Here is a 16432-nt window from a genome sequence, read left to right on the forward strand (position 1 = left end):
ACTAGATGGGGAAGGCGAGGTGGCGAGCGGAGACCCCCCGCCCGGTGGCCCCCCGCAGACAGGGCCGCGGGGGGCGGGGAGGGGCGGCCTGGGCTCGCAGGAGCTCGCTCGGCGGGGCGCCTCCCAGGAAGAAGGGGAGGGGAGCGCCTGTTTACCCAGGAGGGCTGTGCTGATAGCACGTTCCTCGAGTTTACTTTGCTTTCCTTGAGTTTATTGTAAAGGGGTAAAGTTTTCGGATCTGTCACGTGACCCTGACAGGTCCTGCCTATGGCGCGGCAGACCACCCACGCCGAGGGCCATGGAACTGCTTAATAGAAACAGGCTTGTAATTGTGAGTCCGCGCTGCACTCCGCCGAAAGCCTCCGGCGGCCCAGCGCGCCGGGGTTTTTACACTTTCCGTTCCTTTTGTAAAGACGGAGGAGGAGGAGGAGAAGACGAAGACGAAGAAAAAGACGACGACAGGGAAGACAAAGAGATCCGCGGCGACAAGGCTAGGGGGAGACCAGGGAAGACGGGGAGAAGACGGAGGAGCGGAGGACCAGGAAAGGGGGGCACGGGGGAAAAAAGGAATTGATGTGAAATCCAAGCGCAGCGTCCGCGCCATCGGCACCCGCGCTCCGGGCAGGGCTTGACGGCCGGCTATGGTGAGTGCAGCCGTCTTGGCCGCCGCCGCCACCTCGCCCTCGCGCGGCGTGCGCCCCGGGGACGCGGGATTGCGGGGCCGAGGCGCCCCGCGCGGCGGCCGGAGGGCCAGGCGGGCCGGGCGGGCGGCGCGCCGGGGCCGCGGGGCTGGGTGGGCTCCGCCGGCAGGGCGCGGGGGCGCTGGCCCGCGTCTCCCAGCTCGCTCGCTCTCTCGCACGCTCCGGGCCCCCGCCCCCCGAGGCCGGCCCAGCGGGGCGGGGAGGGGGCTGGCTGCGGGGCCCGGCCGGGGAACGGCTCCGAGGGGAATTCTCACGGAGGGGGTCGCCTGGGATCCCATTTTCACGCTTGAAAGGGTCGCCACCTTGGCTTCCGCTCATCAGCCTGGTGGTGGCTACTGACTGCCAGCGGAGGCAGAGCTGGGGATGGAGGGCTGGTGCGGAGAGTGACAGCGCCGGGGGGAGGGTGCGGGCCGAGAGCGCGCGCGCACCCGGGCGAGTTCTCTCGTCTCCCGGGAGCTCGGGGAGGTCTGCCCGAGGGGCTGGGCACATGCTCTCGCACCCTCACCCGGTGCTCTCGGCACCCGGGCCGGGACGCTAAATGAGTGGGACGCCCAGGGCTAGGAGAGAAGCACCTTATCAAAACCCGGAGCGCAAACATCCTTCTCCTGGCCGCAGTTGGTGGGAAGAAGAGCCAAAGGGGCTTTCCTGAGTTCAGGAAGGGGCCACGGGTAGGAGAGCTATGTGTTGACCCTTGCACCCACGGAATCGGGCATTCTGGTGCCTGCCAACCATTAAAGAGGTGGGCGGCTAGCCCAATGCTGAGAGGGCTAAGTGTGGCCTGAGGGGAGCCCTGAGGTGGGCCAGACTGATCCAAACCGATTTAGACCCGGTGCCAACACTGGGACCACAGGACTTCCAGAGACTGTACCTTGGGGGTGACATATACTATGTCTCTAGGTGTTTAAGTTCATGTTAAAAATTACCCCTCCTTGGTGGGTGAAAAATAACCTCAAAGTTTTCAGATCTCAATTTCCATCACCTAAGAAGAACCATATGGATTGATGTCTATGGAAGACACCTAGAGACCTCTATTTTCCTAGACATGGGAGAGAAGACCATCTTCTTCCCTTTCTATACTTCCTTCCTCCCTAGGGAGGAAAAATATAAAAGAACCAGAGGTAAATCATAAAGACCCACCATGGGTGGCTCTAAGTATTTAATAATTAGATAACTGAGGTCTTGAACTACTACAATAATCCTTTTTCAGCATTCTGTGTGTTCGATTTTTTTTTTTTTTTTTTTTTGCTCTAGTAGTTCAACATGCAATTAATTGCCTCCACAAAGAAAGACAATGCTTTCTGATATTACCCTTTGTCACTGTCACTTATTATTTCTGGGTGGTACCTCAGGATGAATTATTGCCTCAGGTGCATTGTGTACCCATGTTGTAAAACAAGGGCTTTCAATTGTGAGTTTGTGTGTGTTCCAGTTGTCACCCAGCTTCCTTCCACAAGGCTATAAAACACCTTTGAGTCCAAGTTCTTTTTATATTAAAATGTTGAATCAAGGTAGACACCAATGGGCCCATTCTGAATTTGGGGTATTAGCTTCATTTCAAACTCACTGAGAAGTGTATCTAATTCCTGGTTATAATCTTGTCATAATGTAACAATCTATTGGAATAGGAGTTAGCACCATTTGGAATTATTTTGTGGAAAAAAAAAGGCTGTTTTTTTACAGATTATCTTCAACTTTCTAAAGATAGAAAAACTAATGAGGCAAATCAATATGTATTGAATGGATTAAAATATCTGTCTTCCCTATTTTATCCTCCTCTCCCTCTCTCTCTCTCTCTCTCTCTCTCTCTCTCTCTCTCTGTCTCACACACACACACACAAACACACACACACACACACACCTTTTATTTTCTCCCGCCTCTGCCACAGTGTATAAAGCCCTATTGAGACGTGTAGGCGTGATGTGTAAACCGGATTAGCAGTATGAAAGAAAGACACACAATAAGCTGGAATTGTTTTACTTCCCTTTCATTTCTCATGCCTATATCTCTAATAAATTTGTTGCTCCAGCAGTGGGTCAAAGGGATCATGTTGCTCAGCTTCTTTTTCATGTAAGTCCCGATGGCAGAGATCACGGAAGTGAATGGTGTGCCTTCTGCCAAATGCAGAGCTTGATATGGATATATTAGATGGGGAGACAGAGACGAGGAGAGAGATGCAGGGAAAAATGTTCAAAGTCTAGGTCTTTCCAGAATACATCTCTATTGCTTAAAGTAATGTGGCTAAGAAGATATACAGACAAGGGAGGAAATCAATATAAGGGTCAATGCTGTTCTCTTTCAAGTTCATTGTAGACTGAACATTTTCTCTGCAGTTGGTGACATTCCCAGCAAAAGAATACCAATAGCTTTGGCACTGCATAAAGTCTAATTCCCTTTTTCAAACTAGTATGTGAACCTGGAGTAATAAATGTGGAGATTTCTGGGACCTTCTCAGGACATCTTCCCTCTACCACCCCCTCCCCCCACCAAGCTCACTGTAAGCTCAAAAAATGCCAGTGCTCCCGGGTTTGTGCTGTAGACCCCTCATTTACTCTTTTGTAGAATTGGGAGCAGCTTCCCATTAAAGGAGATCAGGGGTAATTAGCAGCATTATTTTGACAAGTTGGCTAGAGCTGTTCCCTTTCCTCCAGTTCTGGGGAGGGGGGATAGGGGAGGAAACAGAAGATGGAAGGGAGAAGGGGAGGGGAGTCATGCTTAAGGGGGTTACATTTTGTGACTGCTGAATCGTTTTTTTCCCTCCCCCTTTTAGACTCATTTTCTACCATCACCTTTAAGCAAATACAAAAGCTGCCAATGAGAAAATAATAAGGCATTCTTAGGGAGCCAAGAAATGGCTTGAATTGAGTCAACTCTTATCCAAGGTACCTGCTTTGAACTGCTCAGGCTCTGGGCCATCACTCATATCCTGTACCCTGGGCTCTCCATCCATAAATAGAATATTACATCAAATCCCCAATTCCTCTCCCCATCATAGCCTCTCAACAGGAATACTTGTGGCACTTAACGTAATGTTTGCAATTCTTTGCATTTGTGGAAAATAGTATTAAACTCAGTAGACAAAATTATAACATGGCCCAAGGGTCAAATTACTAGATATATTTACTCCTTCATTCATTTGTACTCTGCAAATATTAGCTAAATTACATTACATTTTAAAGACCCAATTAGTTGGATCTGGGAAACCAGTGAAAAGTCAAGTCCTATCGTGGTTTTTCATTACTCCACCAAGTGCAGCTCCCATAATTGCTTATCACTGGAATGTCCAAACACAAAGGGCAGATGTTTTATTTCAGTGTCATCATTTGGATAATCAGATGTCATTTCTGAGATGTGTGTGGCATGGCCATGGCTGTTTGACTATTGGAGCAGAGAAGAGAGAAGATATGAGGGAATCATATTTTAAGAGTTTAAGGAATGTGTTTTGAAACTACAAATTCCAATGAAGTCTTGGATCATGATGGGGAGACCAAAATGACAATTAATGCGTTGAGATGGACTTTACTTGGAAAGGGAAAATGGGATACTCAAGAAAGAGGGCCAGCAACTCCTGCTGGTTGAAAAGGCAACAAGCTTCTCACTTGTTGGGTAACTCTCACGGGGGAGCCATGCTGCAGAAAGACCATTAAAGGGACTTTTCCCAGCAGACACCTTCACAGCCCTGGCTCCTCCGGTCAGCCTCATCTCAGATCTAGAGAATACTAGTTGGAAGTTAACAAACCCGGTGTGGCGCAGCGGTCCCCCGCACAGGGCATGCATATTAAAGCCGACAATGCTTACAAATGTAAATAAGGGCAGATTGATTAGGAACAACATTATCACTGGGAATGTCGAACTCACATGCATCAGCAATGAGGCAAATTGGGGGCAGGCTCAGCCCTGACCACCCAAGTCGAGCAGGCTTTTACACTGGCTCCTCTTCCCTTTCTTAAAACGTTACAGAAACAAGGCCAATTAGATCCTCAAAGTAATTCATCTCTGTGTATGAAAAAAGCAGACCACAGGGGAAGCGGCGGGTGGGGGTGGGGAGATTAAGATAGCGCTTGTTAGAGCCCAGGCTGGGGATTGCGTCCTGGAACCGATGGGTAGAATTTACAGGCCGAGACCATTGTCTGAAATGCTGAAAAGTTAACCTATCAAACAGCGGGTGAGGGAGCTCAGGGAGCTGAAAACCCCAGAGATCAATGTTCAAAACGTTTAGGAATTAAGTCAAACCCAGGGAAATGAGCCCGAGTGGAAGAGGCTTTGCCATTGAAATGGTGCACATGTAGCAGCGCCAAAACAAGAGGATATGCAGCTGCGTGCGGAGAGTAATAGGGAACCATTATGTGTACATAGCCTATAATTTCATTTTAGAATTCCATAATCTAAGTAGCTATACTGAAATTGCTATAAATAAAAGATTGGATGGAAAAACTAATATTTTGGTCTAAAACGTTGTAAAGAATTTTGTACAGACACAGCACCCTGCCTATAGCTACATGGTTACCTTTGCTATACAGCACGCCTCAAATATAAAAAGACTGACGTGTCTTTTTAGGGGTTCCACCCCCAATCTTTAAAAATTAATTTCCAGCTGCAAGCACAAAATGGTTTGACTTGAAACGTCTGTAGAACCTTTCAGTGAGAAAAACCAGAATAATAAATCACGTTTCCTGATTTATACTATTTACCAAACATAATAAAGAGCAAGATATTGCTCAAAGATTAAGCTTGCTCTGTGTCGAGCCCAATATTCCTGCGATATTACTTATTAACCTACTGTCATTTGAAATGCACGCTGCTTGTCTTCCCTTCTGCATTTTCGCAGCCCTTCCCAGAGCCGCGCACAAAATCACGTGCTCCTTCGGAGTTTGAGTTTTGAATTTCCGCGCTGGCCTGGTTCTCCGGTCCTCCTCCTGATCTCGTGAACACCCCCAGACACTTCTGTTCTCTTTGTCTCTTTATTCTGCAGGACACCCTACCCTGCCCAGGGTACTGCACACGTTTTGCCGGTTTGGGATTCAGAGGGCAGGGCCTCCCAGTGAAACCAGGAAGGAGAAAAAGCTAGAGGGAAGGTGGCGAGGCTGGTAGGGAGAGGAGAGATGGGGGAGAAAAGGGGTGAAAGAGGAAGGAGAAAGGAAAGGGGAGATTGAAAGAAGGAGGCAGGGGGAAGCCGCCGAAGAGAAAGTAAGGCGGCGGGGAGGGCTGGCCAACAGACCCCCTGTGGGAGCCGCGTGGGTCGCCCGGGTGGCCGGCGCGCCCGGCTGCAGTCCCTTTCGATAGAGGGCAGCTAAATGGTAAGGGACCCGAGCGCTCAGCGATTGGCCGGCCGCGGGGAGGCCGCGCAGGCATTGGGTAACGTAAGGGGGCCGACCGCCTTCAGGAATGTACTACGGCGCGTCCGGCACGTCCGTCCGCGCCGGCGGGGAGTGCGCCTCGCCTGGGCTCCCAGGAGCCAGCGCTGGAGACTTGGAGCCCGCCTAGCGCTAGCCGAGCGCAACGACTTCCCTACCTGGTTGACCAGGGCTGAGCGGGCGTGAGGAGTCCGGAGCTCCAGCGCGCGCGCAAGCGGGCGCACTCGGACACGCGCCCGCGCGCGTAATAGGCCTCCGTGCCCTAGAGCGCGCGCCGGCCGGGCCCTGGGTCACGTGGTCGCGTGGGCTCCGCCTTCTCCCCCGCTCCTCCCCCTTTCCCTCCATCTGGGTTTCTTTCTTTCCTTTCCTTTCTTTCTTTTTTTTTCAATGAACACACACCGTGTGCATCTTAAAGCCACACTGCCCCATTTCACGGCTTCAGTCGGCTACTTGCTGCCGAGAGTCCCTCTGCAGTTCAACCCAATTTTTAAAAAAGAAAAAAAGGAAAAAAACAAATACTAAGATGAGATAGAATCGAGGGTTTGTGGATCTGGTCCCCATCTCAGGGAGGGACTTAACTTGTAAAAGAAAAATACTCTCAAAAAAAAATTTTTTTACGTAAAAATCGGAGCTGTGTAGACAGTTTAATTTGTCTCTGGCCCCAGGATCCAACTCAGAGTCGCGTGTTTTCTTCTCCAGGGGAAGCGAATCCCCGGCATGTCTCGGTGACACTGGCTGCAGTGTCCGGACAAGTCCTAGCAATCAGCGCACAATTTGTTTCAAATGAATCCAGCATCAAAGCCTTTATTCTCCTTTATGTCACGCTACTATTAAATATAACAGGATGCGTACCAGTTTGGGGGGGGGGACGTTTAAAACAGACTTTAAATAAATAGGGACTTGTGGTTAATTAAAAAGGGGGGGGGGTCCAAATGAATCCAAAATAAGAAAACTTTTCTCTCTTTCTAAAGAAAACATTTCTGTTTCTCCGGGTTGTTAAAAGGATTCTGTTGTTTCTCCTTTACCTATGTCGCATTAAAGATTCAAATAAAAACTCCTCTGCCTCCATGAGACTACTTCGGTGTCTGGATTCCACGTTTATAAAACACTGACTCCTTCAAACCAGTACTGTGCTGCCGAGGGGTTTTGAGAGGGAAAGGGGCGGGGCGGGGGGGGAGCGAACTTTAAGAAAGGTGGCTTTTCCCAATGTCCCTACTTTCCTCTTTAACTTTCCATTTTGTTTATCTTAATGCGAGGCGTTGTTCCCTGCAAGAGCCTAAGTCTTCTCTTTGGTTATAAAAGAAAAGAGAGAAGGGGAAAAAAAAAAAATCTGGCACACACTGGCGCACTATCCACCACCCTGTCATTATTGGTGCAGGCCTGGGAATTCAAGCCGGACCTCCCAGTATTTGCTGCAGCTTGAGGCCAAGGTGCCTCTGAAAGGGTTTTCTTTGAGGAATTTCTGAAATTGTTTAAGCGCTTAAAAAAATATTACATTTTCCCCCGTGTCTATCGCGAGGCAAATGCTCGTGGGTGTCTGTGTGTGTGTGCGCGCGCAAAAAGCATCTTACAAAAAGAAGACACTGTTGAAAAGAAAAGGAATAAGAAAGAAAGGGAGGGGGAGCATTCCTTAATGGAAGTATTGCATGCGAGAAGGTTGGCGCTCTCGGAGGCTCCCCCCGAAGCCGGGGATGCACACACTGGGGTTGCCTACCTGGGTGGTCTCTCTACTTTGGTGAGCTGTTGCTAAGCAGCTAATAATAGTCATGTTTGCTGAGTAATTTCTGCCCTCCGCGAGCCAATCATGTTGCAGAAACCCAAGCCATCTGACAGCCCCGGGGGCGGGAGCTCCAGCCTTTTTCTCTTTCGCTCTCTCTCTCCCCCTCCACCCCCTCCCCTCCTCCTCCTCTTTCTCCAAATGGAGAGAGTTCTTTTTTTTCTTCTTCCATCTCATCTATTGAATCAAGGAGCTGCTGCGGCCGCTGCCCGCTGCACACACACAGAGCGGAGTCCCCAGGTCCCGGGAGCGAGAGAGGCGCGCTGCACTGGGGCAGAATGGTCCAGCGGGTCAGCGAGGAGCACAAGAAAGCAGAGTCCGGGACCAAGCAGCCACCGAGAACCCAGCAGCCAGAGCCCAAGCAGCCCGAGCAGTCCGAGCAGTCCGAGCAGCAGCTTCAGGAGCCGCCACCGCCAGCAGCAGCTGCCGCAGGAGCAGCGGCGGCGGCGGCGGCTGCCCCGGCCCGGCAGCGCTGAGACCCACCGGGCGCCCACGGACCCCGCGGCGGCGGCTCTGCGCTTACCTTCCGCGGCCGCTCGGGCGACCCGTGAGACGCCGAGAGAGTCAGCGAGGCCGGCGGGAGCGGCGGGGATTTGCTGGCGCTTTCTGCAGTGAAGGGGTCGCGGCGCGGGGCGGGGGACGGGTAGGGGGAGTTGGGGACAGCGAGGAGCGCCGCGCGAGCGCCCGAAGGACAGGCTGGCTCCACGCGCCGGCTCTCGCTCTCCGGAGAACTGGATGTGGGCAGCGGCAGCCGCAGAGACCTCGGGACCCCCGCGCAATGTGGCAATGGAAGGCGCAGGGTCTGACTCCCCGGCAGCGGCCGCGGCCGCAGCGGCAGCAGCGCCCGCAGTGTGAGCAGCAGCAGCGGCGGCAGCAGCAGCAGCAGCAGCAGCAGGTCTGTCAACCGGAGCCCCAGCCCGAACAGCCGGCGGCCAGCAGCGTTCTCGCAAGCCGAGCGCCCAGGCGAGCCAGGAGCCCGCAGCGGCGGCAGGAGCGCGCCGGGCCGCCCGGGAAGCCTCGGTTCCCGCGGCGGCGGCGGCGGCAACATGGCCTCGGCTGGTAACGCTGCCGAGCCCCAGGACCGCGGCGGCGACGGCAGCTGCAGCGGGGCCCCGGGCCGGCCGGCCGGTGGCGGGAGGCGCAGAAGGACCGGGGGGCTGCGCCGCAACGCCGCGCCGGACTGGGACTATCTGCACCGGCCCAGCTACTGCGACGCCGCCTTCGCTCTGGAGCAGATTTCCAAGGTGCATTTCAGACTCTCTCCTCTCCTCCCACTCTCTCTTCCCTCCTCTTCCTCTTTGGGATCGTCCCCGCCACACACACACACACACACACACACACACACACACACACACACACACACACACACACACACACACACACACACACACACACACACACACACACACACACACACCCCTTTCCAGGAAAAAAAACCAGACAAGTGGGGATTGAAAAATTCAAACCCTCCCTCCGGTCCTGGGAGGAAAGGGCTGTCTGAAGTCCGCAGGGGGTGGAGTGTGTGTGTGTGTGTGTGTGTGTGTGTGTGTGTGTGTGTGTGCACGCGCCCTCCCCGGCGTGCCTTTTCCGGAGCACTGGAAAGCAGTCCACAGTGGACCACCTCCAGGGCCGCCGCAGCGCGGCACTGCCCTGTACCCCCTGCCCCTGAGCCCCCTACTCCCGCGCCCCTGCCCCTATTTGCAGCCTAAACCCCTGTAACACTGCCACATTTCTTAACCTCTTGGAGGGGGAGGCGGAGTGGAGAGAGGCGGGGGTGGGGAGGGAGCCGAAATAAAGGTGGTTTCCCTTTTTGGCAGCCGGTTTTGCTTTTGTTGAGCATGAAATCTGTGCTCCCTTAAAAATTATCCTCGCAAGAGGGTATCTCCCCTCTTCTTTTCCAGTTTTTGAGCTACTTCTTCTCAGAGCCTGTGGGGAAAGGGAAAGTTGTAAACAAATTGCCACCTTAAATCCGCGGTGCGGGTCTGCCGAGCGGCCGGGTTCATTGTGTTTACGAGGTTCGCTGAAATGTGTGGAATCCGGGGAAGGCGAGCACCCAGATAGGGGCCGGCCGGGGCCGCGGCCAGCGCCGGGGAAACGCCACCGCCGGGAGCAGCCAGCGCCCAGCCAGGACCCCCGCCTGCGTCGGCCCAGGCTCTTCCCCTGCGCATTCTGCTGCTTTTCACGTTTAACCAGAAGGGAAGGGAGAGGAGGGAAAGATCCATGTGGCTGCCCTCTTCCGATCACAAATATTGTCGTAAGTTGCAGATGGCTGCCCCACTTCCTAATTCAGCTCACACGGCGTCTCCCAACGCTATGGAAATACGTCGCGAGTGAGCTCCGGCGCCCACGCTCACCACGTGGATCCCAATTTACTACCACGTCGGGCGGGGGATCAGGATGCGGGAGCCCGCCAAACATTGTTCCCAAAGTGCTCTCGTCCCCCAGCCTCTGTCCTCGCCGGAGCACCCCGAGAAGGGTGAAGGCTGGGGCAGGACTTGCGGGGAAGGGCGCCGTGGTTGGCTGGTTCTTAAACATTGGGCTCCATCGCGGGGATTACGCAGACCCTCCCTTCCCAGGTTGGTGTGAATATTGCCTGTGTTGAATGGTGTCTCTCCTCTTTGCCTCGGCTTCCCCTTGTTCTTGCAGCCCCTCCTCCCAGACCTCCAAGTCACACTCGGGGATGCTACGAAGGCCGCGCGTGGGGGCGCCCCTGCTGTGACCAAGGTGCAGCTGCCACGCTGCAGCCTGACTTTGATTTATCACCAGGCCCCCCAACGCCGCTCGTGTTTCCTTGGGCCGACCTGGGTTCCAGCCCGAAGGGCACCCCTCACGGCTGTCGCGGGATGCCGGGCGAGTGCGCGGAAGCTGGCGTGGGCGCGCGGGCCGCGACTCCCCGGCGCTCACTCCTCCTTTCTGCTTCATCCTCAGGGGAAAGCTACTGGCCGGAAAGCGCCGCTGTGGCTGAGAGCGAAGTTTCAGAGACTTCTATTTAAACTGGGTTGTTACATTCAAAAAAACTGCGGCAAGTTCTTGGTTGTAGGCCTCCTCATATTTGGGGCCTTCGCTGTGGGATTAAAGGCAGCTAATCTCGAGACCAACGTGGAGGAGCTGTGGGTGGAAGGTAAGAGATCCAGCGCCCGCCGCAGCGCCCTCTCGTCCCCCACCCCGGGCCCCCTGCCCTTCCTTCCAATTGATAAAGATATTTGCCAGCATACACCTAGATCCTTTCTGTGAAGAGCGAAAACCCCCTGCCCGCACCAGGGGGAATTGTTTATTGTTTGGGCGCCTGGCCGGGAGCCAGGCCCGCCCGACAAAGGCCGCGCTGTAATCTACTCGGGGCACTGCGCTTTGCGAGGTGTTGTGGGAGAGAGTGGCGAGGGCGGGCCGGCGAGGGCGCGGGGGCCCCCTCCGCGGGACAGACCACTCCGCACGGCCGGGGGGCCCCCAGGTCCCGCCGCCACCGCCGCTCGCTTCCGCCGCGCGCCGAGACGCGGCCAGAGGAAGGCCTCTCGGCTCCGGGCTGTACTCCTCGGTTTCCTTCCCTCCCCCACCCCCACCCACCGCGTCCAAAGAGAAAGGAGGGCGTGGGGGGGGGGCAGAGAGAGGCCACCCCTCCGGCTGGAGGGAGTGTGCGCGCCCCCGGCGGCCGCGACCGCCGCGCTGAGGGCGGGGGGCGGGCAGAGCGCGGGCCTGCGGAGGCGGCGGCGTGTGTGGTCCTGTTTTTGGACAGCTTTCAACTCTTGGGGAAAAAAACATTTGTCTCAAGGTACAAAAAGAGGGGGGGTGGGGGGAAAGGAGTTGGAAAAAAAGCAGTAAAGCACAGACTAGAACGCTTGTTTGCAAAGTAGATTAATGTTTCCTCGCGGGTGGGGGCTTTTAAAATGGAATTATGCTGGGGGAAGGCTGCGTTTTGGAGGCTGAAAGAATAAATGTGTTTTAAGAAAGCGGGTTTGGAGGGAGGGGCCGCAGGAGCTCTCCTAGGGGTTATGCCAGTCTTTTCTCCACATTCCTCAATTTGGGGGTTCTTGAAGCCTTTTTTTAAGTGATTGTAAATTTAAAATAGATCACACCTCCCACCCCCGACACCCCAGACAGAAACATTTTACTTTTTTTTTTTTTTTTTTTGTAACTCTCTTGATTCAGGGGTTTTGTTTTGGGAGCGGTTGTTTTTATTTTCTGTTCGTTGTTTTTTTATTCTTTTTGGAAAGTAACAGAGTTGCTGTTTGGAAACATTTTAACCCCTAAACACTGCTTAGGGAATCTCTTACAATGAGCTGGGAGGGAAGGATTGCCGTAATTATGTAGATATTTCACACCAGGATATCTGAGGCATTCCTAGTGAAAGCTATCTAAGACAAAATTTGGAAGCCTAAGAGTTACATGCATAATTGCATAATTGATCCCTTTCAGAATGCTGCTGGAGAACTAACCTTGGAGAATATTTTGTTAATCTTGCCTTGTTTGTGAAGATTCAGCTTTCAGTGTTTTGCAAGAATATGGTGGTGTCTTCCGTTGAGTAGTGACAAAATAATAGTCCAAATAATTAAGACCAGAAAACATTCTTGCCTTAAGAAGCTTGGTAATTAATACAAGTGTTCTTTGGATTGAATCCATGGGGTAATTTACCTCAGCTCGGCACCTCATTGTCATTGATAGATAAAGAAGGGTTTTAATAAGCACCTATGATGTCCTAGCAGCAAGTTTACTGAGCATCTATAATGGCCCTAGCACTGTCTAGGCACTGTAAGTGACACTAAAGATGTGAGACACTCCAAGTGCACAAATTCATGCACTTAAAACTACTAGAGTTGAATGTCAGACTTGCACTAAATTTGAGCTCACAATTGCAGTAGGCCATGAAAGTTAAATGGAAAAAGGAAAAAGCTTCCATGGAGGTGGTGAGGCAAATTAGAGCGACCTAGAGAGTGGAGGAGGGAGGGAGTTCTAGGCAAGAGCTCAGAAAGGGGGTCAAGCAAAGGCCCAGGCTTGAGTGGACAGCCAGCAGTGGGAGACCCCCAGTGTGGCGGGGATAGGGTGCAGTGGCTCCATTGGGCCCTGGGCAGCAGGTTGGGCCCTGGACCGCAGGACTGCAGTTTGGAAATGATGTGATTGGCTAGACTGTGGGGAGCTACCACAGGTTCTAAGACAGAGCAAGTGATGAGCAAAGGGGGCTCCCAGCTCTGTCCAAATGTTCACTTTCTGCTACTTGGGCCAACAGATTTGTTGGGTGTCATGATGATGACAAAAGACTATATCTTGTTGTTTTGAGCAAGACTTTTCAGTAGATTGTTAATAAGTTTAAAGAGAACTAATGTAAAAAAAAAAAAAAGAGCTAATGTAACTTATTTATGTAACATTTTATAAATATTTCTAGAATTAACTATGTTTTTGCATTACACAACTCATGTCAAGTCCCGGGAGGAGAAACATGCTTATTAGCTTTCTCACTTGGGCTCTAGCTTAGTGACAGAGTGTTGGGGAGTGACACACCTGAGATAAGACTCATTTTGCCTACTTTGGGCCTCTGAGCTATTTTCCTTCCCGTTCTGTTTTGGCAGTTTCAGTGTGGCGCACTGGTTCTTTGGCCAAGTATTATTTACTCAATACTATCACTTGTTGAGCAACTACCCTTACCATTTATTATATATTATTACATGCCTTACCACTCAGTAAAGTAGCTATCTATTATTATCTTTATTTTTATAACCTGATAACTTGTGTAATATTTTTAACATGCAAGTGAATCATTGTCCCATTTTACAAATGAGAAACTATGGATCCTCTATGTCTCCATGTCCACTTAGCCTACTAGTGACTTAAGTCAACCTGGTCTCCTGTTGCCTTGACCTTGATTTCTCATTCATTCATTGCATGCTAGATTCTTCCCATGTAGAAGAAGCAACAGTTTCATAAATGCAAGTAAACCCAACCAGGGAGGCCACCATACCATTTTATAATTTTAATTTAAATTCAAAGTAGAGGTAAAAATGAGGAAGTCTTGTTCCTGACATAGTGAGCTTAGTGTTCATGTCAACAGCAAGTAGTGGAAGCATTTACTTTTCAGAGTAAGAATGCTCTGCTATCCTAGACTTTAGTAGAGTAGAATGAGAAGCAACGTGGAATTTAGGTTAATTGTGTACTTTAATGTCTTAGATAAATTCTTCGTCACTATCAGCAAAGAAGTCTGTTAGATGGTCTTTTCTTAATAGAGACTGCAAATGTTCTGGACATAAGCAAGTGTGGTTGCTACACTAAATAAACCAAATGAATAGAGGTTGCATACTTTCTTAGTTAAAAAGCAACAGAAGAAAGGAAAGCATAAGAGATTTTAAGGGGAGAGAATGCTGAGGGACAGTTTGGAAAATGTTATTTCTCCTGTGGGTAAAAAATTGACATACATATACACAAACACAAAGGCAACTGTGTACATCTATACTCAGATACATTCAGAGGACTTCTACCCAGCGGACACACAGACAAGTGGCAGGATGGCAGGGTCACCTTCCAGGACAGCCCTGAGGGAGAGTGACTGAGTCAGGACCAGGGCTGGAGAGGTGAGGGTGGTGGGGCATTCCAGGCCAAAGGAACAGCCTGGGCAAAGGCACAGAGGACAGGGGTGTGGCCTCTGGGAGAACTCCCAGTGCTTGCGTTTGGTTGGGGCATCAGGTTTGATGTGGAAAGCCTTGAGGCTTGGAAGGTCCAGGAAGTTCTCTGATGTGTGCAGGGTGTTTGGCTGAGGGGGCTGCCAGCTCTTCCTTTTAGCCATTCTTTGCCTGCCTCAAGATTTACACTGGTGTATTTGGCCTCCAGCGCCCTGCCTGGTACCAGAGTGCTTCTCATCCTTTCGGGCACAGAAGGGAAATGCCTTCTTTTTAACCTTGCCCATTTCTCTGTTGGCTTTTCATTTTTGCTTAGCACTTTTATGCTTCTGTCTCACTTAATATCCTCCCCCCACTCCAGCCCTCTCTCAGACACAAGTTTGTTGTCATGATTCTCCAGTGACAGAACGTTCATTTATCTTTTTGAGCTTTTTGGGTTTTTTTTCTCAAAGCTTGCTCAGCCCCCAGCCTCCTTTACTGCAAAAAATAACAGCCTTGAAATGAATCCATATCGCCTTGTGTTTGGTTATTAACATCTCTGGAGGCCAGTATCAAGAGAGGACACAAATTGTGACTGATTTTTTTTTTTAAGGGAAATGGAAAGTTTTTTTTAAAAAATGCTTGCTTGATGTTTCTAAGTGCTCTCGAGTTTGTAGCTAGAGTTTGTAGTTGCTAACATAAGCCTTCGGTGTTCTTGGCTGTTCTTGGCTCTAAGTCAGGCAGTTAGAGGAGATTAATTGAGCTTCACCATCCTTTTCAGTTTAGAGCAAGGTTTCTCACTATTGGCATTTTGGGCTGGATAATTCTCTGTTGTGGGAGCTGTCCTGTGCATTGTAGGATGTTTAGTAGCATCCCTGGATTCTACCCACTAGATGCCAGTAGCACTCTCCCAGTTGTGACAACATGTTTCTAGTCATTGTCAAACGTGTTTTGGGGGGGGGGGCAGTGCAAAATTGCCCCAATTGAGAACCACTGGTTTAGATAATAGATTTCAATTGGAAGCCCCATGCTGTGCAGATGGAAGGCTTTTATTATGACAGAGTTGTGGCTGCTAAAACATTGCTATAAATGCAAAAGTTTTATTTTCAAGATAACCCTCCCTCCCCATCCCGGTATTTACTGAACCAGGTAACTAACTTTTTTCATGCAAATAATTTAAATTTTTGATTATTCTTAGAATTACATTACATAGCAAATAAAAACATCATGAAGTTGAGAGAGAGTGGGTGGGGGTAGGCATAGAAGAAAGGAGAAGTGTTATATTCAAATACTTTTTTTTCCTTTTCCTTCAGGTAACTTAATTTTGCAGATAGACCTCGGTGCATTTCAAACACAGTAGACTGAAGGTTTTTTAGCATGAACATGACTTTGTAAAAAGCAATAAAAGACACCACTGGACTTTGTTCATACTGCAATAACAGCTCCTTTCCGAAGCCCACGTAGCACATTGGCTCTTTGGTGGTCTAGTTCTCCAGATGTTCCTGTCACACACCACTTTTCCCCAGGTGCTCTTATGCAGCAGAACCAAAGAGACAGCGAGGGACTGAGGCACATCAGCCAGACAGGCGGTGCGTGGGCTCTGCTCTGACTGCCCTTTCCAAGGTTATCACCCAGTTTCTGCTTTCTGGGGCTGTCAGTTTGGGGTTTTGGGCATTTCACAAGGGACAAAAAGAATGAGATGCGGAAGCTCCTTTCTGCTCCTTGGTCGCTTAGGCACTTTTTAAAATCAAGAATATGTTTTTTAGATAGGTATTGATTAGATTCTGATAGTGGACACATACATACAGGTGGAAGCAATTGTGGCATATCTTTCATACCTGGAGAAAAATGATCAAACAATTAATGCCCAACAATAATTGCTTTAAAAATAACAAATAGCCTCAGATGCCTTCTTCCCAGGGTAGTTGACCCTGTGAATCATCGTATCTCTTTGCTGTCTGCCGACAAGTTTAGAAGTCAGGTTGGGTGATGGGGTGTTTCAGATACACGGAACGCTGCTTGGA

At 50.8% G+C, this 16432-nt stretch overlaps 1 protein-coding gene across 6 annotated transcripts in view; it reads left to right on the forward strand.

The window, feature by feature from the left end:
* The first annotated feature begins 622 nt into the window (after window positions 1–622).
* The window catches only part of PTCH1 (patched 1), a 66947-nt gene continuing 51137 nt past the window's right edge, over window positions 623–16432 (forward strand). For 3 of the 6 annotated variants that reach the window (XR_014247237.1, XM_082401124.1, XM_082401121.1), the window contains exons 1-2: window positions 8876–9074; window positions 10759–10951. Coding sequence is in view for 3 of the 6 variants with exons in the window: in XM_082401124.1 (XP_082257250.1) it covers window positions 8877–9074; window positions 10759–10951 (391 nt within the window). In the remaining 3 variants the exon portion in view is untranslated. The other 3 variants (XM_082401122.1, XM_082401123.1, XM_082401125.1) reach the window with 3 other exon arrangements.

The sequence above is a fragment of the Balaenoptera borealis genome (assembly GCF_965194805.1).
Source record: "Balaenoptera borealis genome assembly, chromosome: 8".
Lineage (NCBI taxonomy): Eukaryota > Metazoa > Chordata > Mammalia > Artiodactyla > Balaenopteridae > Balaenoptera > Balaenoptera borealis.